Source organism: Nelumbo nucifera, chromosome 5, assembly GCF_055504915.1.
Source record: "Nelumbo nucifera cultivar China Antique chromosome 5, China Antique-T2T, whole genome shotgun sequence".
Taxonomy (NCBI): domain Eukaryota; kingdom Viridiplantae; phylum Streptophyta; class Magnoliopsida; order Proteales; family Nelumbonaceae; genus Nelumbo; species Nelumbo nucifera.
Genome location: NC_142653.1, coordinates 30,220,553 through 30,233,331, shown reverse-complemented (window position 1 = coordinate 30,233,331; position 12,779 = coordinate 30,220,553). Strand labels below are relative to the sequence as shown.

Here is a 12,779-nt window from a genome sequence, read left to right as displayed (position 1 = left end):
AGGTCATTGTTTTAGGAGAGATCACTTTAACTGTTTGAAAAAAAAACAGCTCGGACTGTTTTTGGGGCCTCTACATATGACATCTTAGCTAATTCAGATCTTAATTTGTCTTTTCAATTAAAAAAGTGTCGTGTATAAATATTATTTTATCTACACTTGTTATGAGATATCATTTATGCTTCTAAAATAATCCAAGTTGTTTTTTTTTTCTAACAAACAGCCAAATTTTTTTCTGATTTACAATGCAAAACAATCAAAACGGCAAGCCAGCTCATGAGCTGCCTTGTTCCATAAACGAGATATATAAAACCTTTTATGTTGAGTTCACACAAAAAAGGGATAAAATATAGAATGCAATTCTCAAAGGACTACTGTTCAACCTAAGAGCTTAATCTGTTAGGCAAGGTCTCTAAATAGGTTTTATTCTTTAACATGCCTCTCCAAACAAAAGCCCTATTGGGCTTAAAGTGCAGATAAGTGCAGCTCATCCATACATTGTGCTGAAACTTAATTAATTAACAATCTATAGATTGTGATAAATTTTAGGGTAAATTGTTAAAACCTCCCCGGAATTTTCTGGTTGTTGCTGAAACCTCCCTCGAAGTTTGATAATTGTAATCGCCTCCCCTTAACTTTCTGACATAGTTGCAAGTAGACCCCCTTTGATAGAATTTTCTTAAAAAAGCCATTAGCAAAATGCCCATGCAATTACTTTTGACAAAAATGTTTATTTTCCAAATCTTCTCTTCGTATAAATCACTACCCCGAACCCTCCCAATCTCTTTTTTGAAATTGATTTATCTTCCAAACTTGCCCTTCATATCAATCACTCAAAGGTAAAGCTACTACTTTAAATTCTCTTTGTTTTTGTCATTCATAAAGTCTGTATGTTTTCACCATAGAAACCAGTCTCAATAGTAATTGCATGGATATCTTGAACATTTTATGCCTTTTTATTTTAAGAAGATTCTACCAAAGGGGATCTACTTGCAATTGTATTAAAAAGTTCAGGGGAGGTGATTACAATTACTAAACTTCAAGAGAGATTTCAGCAAGGGTTTATTTATTATACAGACTTTGGATGGAATAGCTAGATTTTAATTATGTTTTTGCCCTCAAAATTTATTTTGATACAAACAAAATTTAAACCCCAAACCTAAGGGCCTATTTGGTAGGGTTGAAGTTTTGGTTGAGTTTCTTTGAGACTTGAACCAATTATTTTGTCTTTCCGGATTCTTTTGCCAAACATTGTTTATAGACAATATTGTTAGCCAAAATCGAGAATCATGGTGTTTCGGTGGCCTCATAAGAGATCATTTCTTTTGATTCAAGGTATGGTCATAGGTAAGAGTAAATTCGAGGGAGTGATGTAGCAAATGAACCTATATATTAAAGTTCAAGTTCAACTCGAAACTCGATTTAGACCGATTTGAATCAAACTTTTCACGAACGTAGTTCTCGTGGTCATAACAATAAATTAAAGGCTTTGAGATGGTTGGTCTGGTCCACCTTGAGCTAAGTATCTGGTCACGGTATCTTTGTATATATGCATGCTTATTAGTATATATATATATTAGTATAAAGCGTAAAGGACGATCTTTGTCGGAAGATAGGGACTGCTTGAATAAGCTTTGGCTTTTCACGTTGGACAGCCAGCAGGGCTTTCCATACGTGTCATGCAGGGAGAGCCCTGTTGACATCCCTGCAGGCTGCTGAATTTAGACTGCTACATGGCAAAATTATATTACAGAGTAGTATGATGGAAGTTGATGTCGTTTTCCTGTTTGGACCATTATATTCTATTCAATGATCCTGTCAAATTGAACTTTTGGGTTTGGGTCCTATTCAACCCAGCCATCCATCCATCTCTGGTCCAGCTTTCGGATCATTGATTCAACCAACAACCATCCTCAACCCCTTTGGAGTGTCCTTCTAACTGTGTTTTATTAGTTTCTTCACTTCACTGGTGGAAAGTTGGAGAAGTGCTGGTTGAAACCCTTCTATAACCAAGAAAAATCTGGGTTTCTTGCCAGATTCTTCCACAGCTCCACAGAATATGTTAACTTTGTTTGGTCAGAAAACCACAGTAGCCAACTGGTGATAAGGTGTGCCCCTTAAGTAGGTAGAAGAAAAGCTAGAAGCAACAAGAATTTTCCATGTTACATTTGGTATAGGTGGGTCAAGACTCAAAACCATCACACAAATGACATGGAAAATACCAAGAAATGAGGTTGTGTGTGTGTGGAGGAGGGTGGGGAGGGAAGGGAATGTGGAAATTGGACTACTTGGTGTTTTTAGTAAATTTTTGGTGCCATGACTAATTAATTGATTGGATTTTCAAATAGTTGATTGGTCCATTCAAATAATTAAATGTTCAATAATCACATGGATATCTTGGAACCCAGATGCCGTGAAGCTTTGGAAAGGTATTCTGTAGGCTTCCAGGGTCCATCACAGAAAACTCTGCCAACCCCACCTGTTCCACAGTTCAAATCAACGGTTCCAAGTCATCATAGGAGACCCATATACATTTCTTCAAGGAAACTCTTTCACAAGAGTCTGAACTCTCAACCACTCTTGTGCTATATATATACAAACACATAGCATGAGAACTCATCAGCTCACGTCCAAGTGATTCATTAATTTCTAGCTCTCAACTCTCAACTCTCCCTTCTGTAATTTGCATACAAAGCTTAGCTAAAGGGAAAGATGTATTATCATCAGATTCAACTATCACCTTGCATTTCCGTCCGTCCTTCCTTGATGCTTAAGCCAAGGATGGTCCAGACCAGGTAAGTGGATGCTGCTTTTGAGCTCCAGTAGTTTCATAAATTATGCATACATCACTGATCACTGATCAGTAGAAGACAGCAGCTCTTTATTGATTAATTGATGGATGATGATTTCATTGTAGTGGGGAGGTCGTCAAGACGGAGAGGAGAAGAGTCGGTATGTGCATGGCAAAGCATTCTTCAATCTTCACCCACCAGAAATTGAACATTGAGTGATCTCTTGAGTTGGTTTTTCATTTATTTTCTTAGGGATCTTTTGTCTTTTTAAAGAAATGATGAACAGTGCAATGCAATTGCAGATCATTGCACAAGGGTCCCCCGTAACGTAAATTTGGAGAAGCTCAGAAATGGGTATCTGTTTCCTGAGGTCTGTGACTAGATTCAAGCTTTTTTTTTTTTTTTACTCCCATATTTCTTTGTTGGATTGAAGAATCCAAGCTTTTTATTGGTTTGATCTTATTCTTTCTCTTCATCTATGCTGTTTGTGTTTATTTTTAATTAACTTCTGGAATTTGAAGCTTTCTTCTGTAGCTATGTGCCCTGATGCAGGTTCTAGGGATAAGAGAAATCTGAGGTGCAATCAACAAGCCAATCTACTTACTAGGAAATTTCTTCAAATCAAGCCTGAAATCAATTTTGTGTCTCACCGACCATGGAAAAAAAAAATGAACCCCATGCCTAGCTTAGTTAAAACTTAAAAAGATTTTAATAATTCCAGTCAGTTTGACTTCATTTGGACTAGCTAGGCTCATCATTTTGTTAACAAATCAGCATATAAATTATAAAATCAAACTTTGCACATTTTACTTTTACAAATAATCAGTGATGCAAAAAAATCTTTTTTTCAGTAAATTGTCTAATATGCCAATAATATAAATATTCAACAATATTGGGATAAAAATATATTTGGGTTCTCTTATGTATCATAAGTGTAATTGTGTGTCTACACCCCTTTAGAAAGAAAACCTGTTTTTTTGTAGTGTACCTTTAGGATTTATCATGAACTATAAGGTCCAGAGTCTTGTATTTTTGAAAAATTGGCCAGAAAATGGGTTTTGAACTAGTTCAATGCACGCACAGATTAATAAGAATGGAGCTGCAACAAGAAGATAGGAATATTGATTAAAAAACAGCCAAGAGGTATCCTAAGAATATTGCAGCATTAATGAAGATGGATTCTCTTTCATTTCTTTCAGTCAATCCCAAACCAGAAGTTTTGTGTTTTGTCTATGAAACTTTGTTGACTGGAATGAAGAGTAAGTCATATAATATAAAGCACCATGAAGCATTTAACTTTTGCATCCTGATTTCTCAAGTACAACTTTGGCCATCCAATTTAATAATTAGGGTTTCTCTTCAATATTTTGGCTTTTAAGTGGTGCATTAGATACTATCTAAAATTTTTATTCTAATAATTAATTATTCTCATATATTTATTCTAAAATTTTCTTAAGTAATGAAATAACACATTAAGTGTCATTTTCGTAATATTTTTCCATCTCTAATGAACATTTTTAGATTCTGGAACTCTAGTATTTTTCTTAACTTTTTATAGTGGATAATGAGGATATAGTGGAAAAGTTTTCAATAAATGTTATAGAGCACTTAATTAATGTATATATATGTATGTATGTATATATATGTATGTATGCATGTATATATAGTGTATTTCTAATTACAATTATTTTACTGGGCACTATTTTCAATTTAAAAGATATTAATACCACTATTTCCAATTAAAATAACAAAGGCACTTTAGCCATAAAAGGATCATAAAAGCAATATTCTTTTTATGGGTGAGAAAGCAAATAAGATAAAATAGAGTGAGTTTTGAAAACATTAGGTCCAAAATTATTATGCAAAAAATGTAAAATTCGAAATAAGTTAATGTTTTTTCTACTTTTATAAGCCATATGCCTATAGATGTACATAATTGAAAAAGGATGAAGAAGTCATTGATTACTAGCATTTCATTGCATAAGTATCTTGGTAAAAGAAGGGAATGGTAGTCTGAAGAAAAAAGGCAACAAACATAAATTAAGGGTGATTTTGTCAATGCATGATGGTTTCATTTTAGTAGTTTTAAAGTTTTGAATAGATGAGCAAAAGGTTGGCTTTCAAAGTAATCTTTTTATTGCCCTGATAAATATAGGGGTTTTTATTGATTCCTCGACCTCATAAATTTTTATAAGTCTGTACAGCTGGAAATAATAACAAGTGTGTATAGGTGGGGTTTGAGAAAATAAAAACCGATAAAAATTTATGAGGGGATCAAACTATAAATTTCCCATAGAAGTAAAATTAGATTTATTTGAATTGTGTAAATGGTTTAAGATATAAAGCATTGTGCATATTTAGTCATTATCTCTCCTTAGCCTTGTGGTAGTTAAGATTAAAAGAGGAGAAAATTGACATATAGGATAGGGCGAGTCAACCTAGAAACTTACACCCAACCCTATCACACCAAGCTTTCAATTTGTATCTTGAGCCCCGATTCAGTTCTAGATCTATGAGAAAAAATAGAATGAGATGATTTGGTAACATGCATAAAAGACCATCTACATCATTTGTTAGAAAGAATAATCTGTCACACATTGAAGAAGTTAAAAAACTAAGGGGCAGACCAAAAAGGGCTTGCCTGGAAATAATAAGAAATGATTTAAGCATGCCTATAATGGATATGTCACTGAATAGAAGGGAATGGTGAAATAGGATTCATGCAGCCAAGCCCATATAATTTGGAGAAGGCATAGATGATGATGATGATTATTATAAGATGTCTAAAATTATAAATCTATAGGGTATGCATATGATATTTTGAGAAGAGGGCAAAAGAATTACTAAATGTATTGTCAAATTACCAGGTTAAAGGCTTCTTAGTTATAATCTCGGGCCTAGCACCCATAGGGCCGGAACCAGGACTAAGCTTTTTATTATGGATAAGCGACTGGGTCTACCCTGATCCGGCCCAGACCTGATCAATTGGCAGCCCAAAATACATAAGGGGCGAGGTTAAGAAAGGGACACTGAATGGTAGTTAGAATGTCTAAAAGGATTTGTTTCCCAAAAGTTCATCAAGACTAGAACTGGCGTTTATTACCCTGTCTGATTTTGTCCGGTGGCCTTTGGGCCTTTGGCCCCATCTTGCTTGGCAGTAGTCTTTCAGGGATGACCTTAGCCTTAAACATATCAGTCAAAAATTCTAAGCCAATTTCGGGCCTTCAGATCTCAATTTCTTGCTCCAGTTCGGTCAGCCTACATTAAACACTTCATTACAAACTTTAGAGTTTAGGGCTTGAGATATTGATTGTTGAGGTTTTGGGGTCAATCAATGCATTAATATAGGCCCAGTTGACCACTCAGTCTTTAATGGTGGCGTAGCACTAAACCCACATTGGCCCATTGCTATATTATGATCAGTTCGGTCCAAGTCTAGCCCAGTTTGTGCATGGCTACATGCTAGCTCCCAGAAATGGGTTTTCATCTTTCCTCTCAAATTCCTTATCAACTGTTTGAACTTTGAAACCATTTAAATAGATCTTTCTTGCCAATTCTCTTTGTATGAAATTGAAAACAGATTGGTATGCGTGAAAATGAACACCTTCAGAAATATCCTTATGCAAAGTTGATAAGCCTTGGAATTGGTGATACCACTGAGCCGATACCCGACATCATCACATCCAACATGGTTGAGGTAAGAAACTAAGAACCATGCTTTGGGTCCCTTTTTCTCTTCAGCCAACTAAATGCTAATATGATTAATTTTTTTTTTTCTATTTAAAGAAGACCCTAGTGGAAAACTAAGCCAAAGAGATGGACTCATGAACCACTCCATTGGCTGAGTTGGAGTTACATAGACAAGTATACAAGACAAAAGACTTGAGTTCAGACGGCACTGGTGGAGTTCACAGGCTGACTCCATGGAAATTCCTTTAAGAGAGAATCCCAAACCTTATTAATTATAATCATTTGCTACCCATCAGTTTCTATTATAATATAATGGCATTAGAAACTAGTTAAATTGGTTATTGGCTTGGGATCATTATAAGGTCTAGTCGTTGCAAATAACTATTTATTAGGTGACATTTCTCTTTGTTTTTTCCCAGTATAAAATATATTGAATTAAGTTAATTATTGTACTATAACTAAGCATAAAATCCATCAAATTGAAAACTTCATAATTTAATAAAACCCATCAAGACAGTGGAATTTGGCCACCTCGTTTTCATTGGTCCCAAACTAATTTGGAATCTCATTTATCCAACCCCATTTAGGGCTTGACTTTATTTATTATTTTTCTTTTGTTTTGTTTATTTATGTGTGTGTGTGGGGGGGGGGAGTCTTGCTAATTAAATTTAATAGAGTATTTCAATAAAGCTTGTTGAGTTGGATTGACTTGAGTTCAGACAGCACAAGTGGGGTTACAGGCTGACTTCATGGAAATTCCTTTGAGAGTGAATTCCAAACCTTGTCAATTATCAGCATTTACTACCCATCAGTTTCTATTATAATGTAATGGCATTAGAAACTTGTTAAATCGGTTATTGGCTTGGGATCATTATTTTATAAGGCCTAGTGGTTGCCAACAATTGTTTATAACGATTCCTAAACCTCCACATTTTGTATAACTAGGGTGGGATTAGGTGACATTTCTCTTTTTTTTTTATACTGAATTAAGTTAATTATTATACTATAACTAAACATATAGTCTCACAAATTAAAAACTTCAGAATTTAATGAAAGACAACCAAACAATGGAATTTGGGCACCTCATTTTCATTGGTCCCAAACTAATTTGAAATCTCATAAAAATATGATGAAATTAAAACCTATGGACACAATCATCTTGTGATGATTCTAATAGTATAAAATAAGAAGTAGAATGGTGGGACAGATTTCGTTTAGCCAACCCCATTTAAGGCTTGATTTTGTTCACTTCTTTTTCTTTCGTTTTGTTTATTTATTTCTTTGTGGGGTGGGGGAAGGAGTCTGCTAATTAAATTGAATATATTATCTAAATAATGCTTGTTGAGTTGGATTGACCACTATTAATTTTCTAATATATCTATATTATTCTTTATTTTTTTAATCAAATAATAAGTATTATCTATTTATGAATAACAATAGATACCAAAAAAAAAAGTATCAATTTGTTAGTGAACCCAATTCAAGGAAACCTTATCCTAACCATATGGCCCTAATGCTGTGTTTGGTTGCAGTGCAAATTTATTTGCACTAGTATAAATATATAGGAGTGCAAATGTAAAAAATGCAAATTCTTGTTTAATTTTGTTTTATTCTACTTTATGTCTTAATTTATTTCATTTGTATTACAATCAAACAAAATAAGCTAAAATTTGAAACAAAAATAGGTCAGAATTTACACTTAAATCATTTGTACTGCCATAATTTTGCATCAGTACAAATTTATTTGCATTGCAACCAAACACAACCTAAAGTTCTTGTTTAATTTTGTTTTATTCTGCTTTATGTCTTAATTTATTTCATTTGTATTACAATCAAACAAAATAAGCTAAAATTTGAAACAAAAATAGGTCAGAATTTACACTTAAATCATTTGTACTGCCATAATTTTGCATCAGTACAAATTTATTTGCATTGCAACCAAACACAACCTAAAGTTCGGCTCAAAACTTTCATTTTTTTAAGAGAGAGAAAATAGGAAAAAACACGCTAAAGGAGGGTTTGAACCTCCAACCTTGTGGTTAACAGCCACACGCTCTAACCAACTAAGCTATTCCAGTACTTACATTGTCATGATTTTGCATCAGTACAAATTTATTTGCATTGCAATCAAACACAACCTAAAGTTCGGCTTAAAACTTTCATTTTTTTAAGAGAGAGAAAATAGAAGAAAACACGCTAGAAGGAGGGTTTGAACCTCCAACCTTGTGGTTAACAGCCACACGCTCTAACCAACTGAGCTATTCCAGCACTGCCATAATTTTGTATCAGTATAAATTTATTTGCATTGCAACCAAACACAACCTAAAGTTCGCCTCAAAAGTTTCATATACTCTCTAACCAACTAAACTATGCTAAAGTTTTTGCGTCAGTACAAATTTATTTGCATTGCAACCAAAACTTCGGCTTGAAATTTTCATTTTTAAAAGAGAAGAAGAAAATAGAAAAAAAGCACGCTAGAAGGAGGGCTTGAACCTCCGACCTTGTGGTTAACAGCCACACGCTCTAACCAACTGAGCTATTCCAGCACTATTAAAGTTTTGCATCAGTACAAATTTATTTGCATTGCCATCAAATACAACCAAAACTTCGGCTTGAAATTTTCATTTTTTAAAGAGAGGAAAAAAATAGAATAAAAACACGCTAGAAGAAAGGCTTGAACACCTCCGACCTTGTGGTTAACAGCTACACGCTCTAACCAACTGAACTATTCCTTTAGCAACCATACATCTACTATTCAAAACTCCAATGGTAGAAAACAAAGCACTCCTAACAGTACCCTATTTGAGATAGGATTCGCTGAACGCCATACCTGTTCAGAAGGCTATGGGACCAATTATAATTAGTCTTTTAACACATTGGACTCACAATCATTCAACCTCTAACTATGAATCACATGTATATATCACTAGAGTGGTGTGTAATCATTGGTTCCACAACCTGCTACACAGCGGATATGTTCAGCCAAACAATCCCAATTAGGTGATTAGAAACCATTGCCAGTCTCGTTGTAGTTCACTGATTAGTAATTAAGCTGTTTTGCAGCAAGCACAAGCTTTATCAACTGTTAAGGGTTACAAAGGGTATGGAGCTGAGCAAGGTAACAAGGTAATGCTATTGTGCTTGGACTGGTTTCTCCCTTTCTCCCTAGCTCTTTTATGTTTTGTCAGATTGTTCTATTGTCTCATACTAAATTACTTGCTTAACCATGCTTATTAACTGATCATAGATGGTATTATTGTGATGCTTATAGAATCCCTTCCCATTGAGGCTGTCAATGGGTTGGGTCAATCCAGGATCAAACCAATAAGAAAACACCAAAACCCTATTGAGCTTCTAAGTGATAGATGTATATATGATCTACTAAGGGAGGAATTGATAATGTATTCCATGGGTAGTGTCTGGTGTGGGTTTATTGAGGAAAAGCCTCCTCCGTGGAAGGAGCCAAAGTTTTTTCCCTTGACTTGCTAAAGTTGAAAATTCAATGTTACCTTAAACAAATGGCTAAGTTTAGGAGTGTTTATTTGAAAAATAAATGCTTAATTTTATTAAGTGTTCATGAGTGTTTGGTGAAAAAAATACTTATTTTAAACAGAAGTTATCAGTTATTGAATAAGCATATAGTTGGGCTTATTCCCCAAATGTAAATAGGCGCCTTATTAGTGTGGCCCTGGCCCAAAATAAGTGCTTATTCAAATAAGCACTTATTTTTAAGCACTCCCAAATCTAACTATGAAAATCAGTGTTTTCAAAACTGGGAACCTGTCACCTGACCAGTTCCGTTTTACCTCAAAACCATCTTTTGGCCAAAAATCATTGATTTGGTCAACGAACCGCTGACCCAAGAGGTCAAACCGTCGAACTGTCAATCTGGACAACACTTTTTGGCCATTTTTTTGTTTTTTTTTAATTTTTTTATATTTTTTGTCAAAACAGACTGTCCATTCGGACCAGATGGTCGGACCATTCAACCCGAGAACCAGAGCCCAAAACGGTTTCCTATCCGGTCCGGTTTTAAAAACCTTGATGACAATAGCCAATTGCAACCACTAACCAGTGCATTAGGCTCAGTTTAGAGGGACATACAAAATACATAATATTGCACTCTACATATTTGTATTTGCTCTCCTTCCTTATGTACAAAAGTAGTACTTAAAATGAGGTTAACTATGTAACATTTGTGCATAAGCTTATAGAATTAATGCCAATAAGAAGCCTAATATATAACTAGCGCTTTGAATTCATTTTCCAGTTTTTCGTTATAATTTTGCATATATTTTAATTCTTTCTTGGGTGGGTTTTATACAAGGATTGCTAACTTTCTTTCCCCATTGTACTACAGTCATTAAGGAAGGCAATTGCAGATGTGATTTACAGAGGTCTAAAGGTGAAGGACACAGAAATTTTCGTATCAGATGGTGCACAGTGCGACATTTCCCGCCTTCAGGTCCGGTGCTTGAGAATTTGGTGAACTGAACTTTGTTTCTTTTTATTTGCATTTGGGCTTGAGAAACATTTTGGTCTTATCCTGGAATTAGCTTCTAAAATTAAGCTGTACTTATTATATGATGAATGTCATCGCGTCCTGATTCACCAAACATCCTGATTTCTCTGCTTCCCATCGCAGCTGCTTCTGGGTTCCAATGTGACAATGGCCGTCCAAGACCCTTCATTTCCGGTAATCCAACTCTTCTTGCTTATAACATCATGCATTACTGTTTTTCCTTTGCCTTCTTTTTTCTGTATTATGAATTAATGGACACAGTAACAGATTACCACCCAATCCTCTCTCTCTCTCTCTCTCATGGATTTCTTGATGCAGGCATATATAGATTCGGGTGTTATAATTGGTCAAGCTGGAGAGCTTCAGGAGGAAACAGGGAAATACTGGAACATCGAGTACATGAAATGTGGGCCTCAGAACAATTTCTTTCCAGACTTGTCGACCACAGCAAGGACTGACATCATTTTCTTCTGCTCCCCAAATAACCCAACTGGTTATGCTGCGTCGAGAAAGCAGCTAGAGCAACTAGTGGAGTTCGCAAGAAAAAATGGATCAATCATCATATACGACTCTGCGTATGCCGCTTATATCTCAGATGATAGCCCAAGGTCTATCTTCGAAATTCCTGGGGCAAGAGAGGTACGACTGTGACTGTAACACAGCTTGTCACCCAAAGTCTCAGCCATGGAGAACTGAACCAGTCAAAGCCTTCTTTTGCCTCTCTAACAAAGCTTTGGTTGCCGTTTAGGTCGCAATTGAGGTCTCTTCCTTCTCCAAATTTGCTGGGTTCACCGGCGTCCGTCTCGGCTGGACAGTGGTTCCCGAGGAGCTGTGCTTTGCTAACGGCTTTCCTGTCATAAAAGATTTCAACCGCATTGTCTGCACCTGCTTCAATGGCGCATCCAACATTGCTCAGGCAGGGGGCCTGGCTTGCTTATCCCCTGAAGGTTCCATGGTGAGTCTCTCTAGATTCTCAGCTCATGGCTTCATATATGCTACATGGGCGTAGTTTATCTTGCTGAGAGCTTTCTGCCTGCAAAACTGTTTCAGGCTGTACGTGGCGTAATTGATTACTACAAGGAGAATGCAAGAATAATTCTGGATACATTTGCATCGCTGGGTTTGAAGGCATATGGTGGCAAAAATGCTCCTTACGTTTGGGTGCATTTCCCAGGTTCAAGCTCTTGGGATGTATTTGATGAGATTCTTGAGAAGACACACATCAGTACAGTTCCTGGGAGGGGATTCGGCCCTGGTGGTGAAGAGTATATCAGAGTTAGTGCATTTGGCCACAGAGAAAGCATCCTCGAAGCTTCAATGAGGCTGAAAAATCTGTTTAGATAAAACCCATTTTCACATCTTCGTTTTTGGGTCTATCAAAATGCTGACGATGTTAACCATTCAGGTTAATTTTAGTCTGGAATTCTGTCTACTTTCTTGTCGTTTCGTGTCATGTGAGTAGTAACTGTAACAAATAATGATCTCAAAGACCGGGAATAAGTTATTGGGAATCCCATGATTTCGGAATGAGAAGTCTCTTTCAGTGATCTTGTTGTGGTGGTGGCACATGGAGAGGGTTTCATAGTTACTGGGCAACCGTGAGGCAGGATTTCCTTCAAAGAGACGTTAAAGTAAGTTTTGCATCATCAAGTTTATCAGGCTTTAATTTAAGAGATAAATGTTCTGCAATCCACCTTAGAAATTTGAAATTGCAGCCCTTCGTAGAATAATAGTAGCCCTATAAAACGCATCTTGCCCGTGAATTTGGAGGATTCAGT

At 35.8% G+C, this 12,779-nt stretch overlaps 1 protein-coding gene and 3 non-coding genes across 5 annotated transcripts; 1 reads left to right on the top strand and 3 right to left on the bottom strand.

Moving 5' to 3' along the window:
• Positions 1-2,614: 2,614 nt before the first annotated feature.
• LOC104600061 (aminotransferase ALD1, chloroplastic-like) lies at positions 2,615-12,512 on the top strand. Of its 2 annotated transcripts, XM_010262870.2 has the most exons (10): positions 2,615-2,792; positions 2,915-2,949; positions 3,092-3,159; positions 6,370-6,486; positions 9,543-9,605; positions 10,840-10,944; positions 11,125-11,175; positions 11,320-11,640; positions 11,750-11,956; positions 12,052-12,512. In XM_010262870.2, the coding sequence occupies exons 1-10, from the start codon at positions 2,710-2,712 to the stop codon at positions 12,343-12,345; spliced, it is 1,344 nt and encodes a 447-aa protein (XP_010261172.1). In that variant the 5' UTR covers positions 2,615-2,709; the 3' UTR covers positions 12,346-12,512. The 2 variants fall into 2 exon arrangements, with proteins under 2 accessions (XP_010261172.1, XP_088743317.1); XM_088887191.1 differs by lacking the exon at positions 6,370-6,486 and having other exon boundaries at positions 2,627-2,792.
• Positions 8,485-8,557, bottom strand: TRNAN-GUU (transfer RNA asparagine (anticodon GUU)). Its single transcript has one exon. It is a non-coding gene; the product is annotated as a tRNA-Asn (tRNA).
• Positions 8,674-8,747, bottom strand: TRNAN-GUU (transfer RNA asparagine (anticodon GUU)). The gene has a single exon. It is a non-coding gene; the product is annotated as a tRNA-Asn (tRNA).
• On the bottom strand, positions 8,952-9,025 carry TRNAN-GUU (transfer RNA asparagine (anticodon GUU)). Its single transcript has one exon. It is a non-coding gene; the product is annotated as a tRNA-Asn (tRNA).
• Positions 12,513-12,779: the final 267 nt, after the last annotated feature.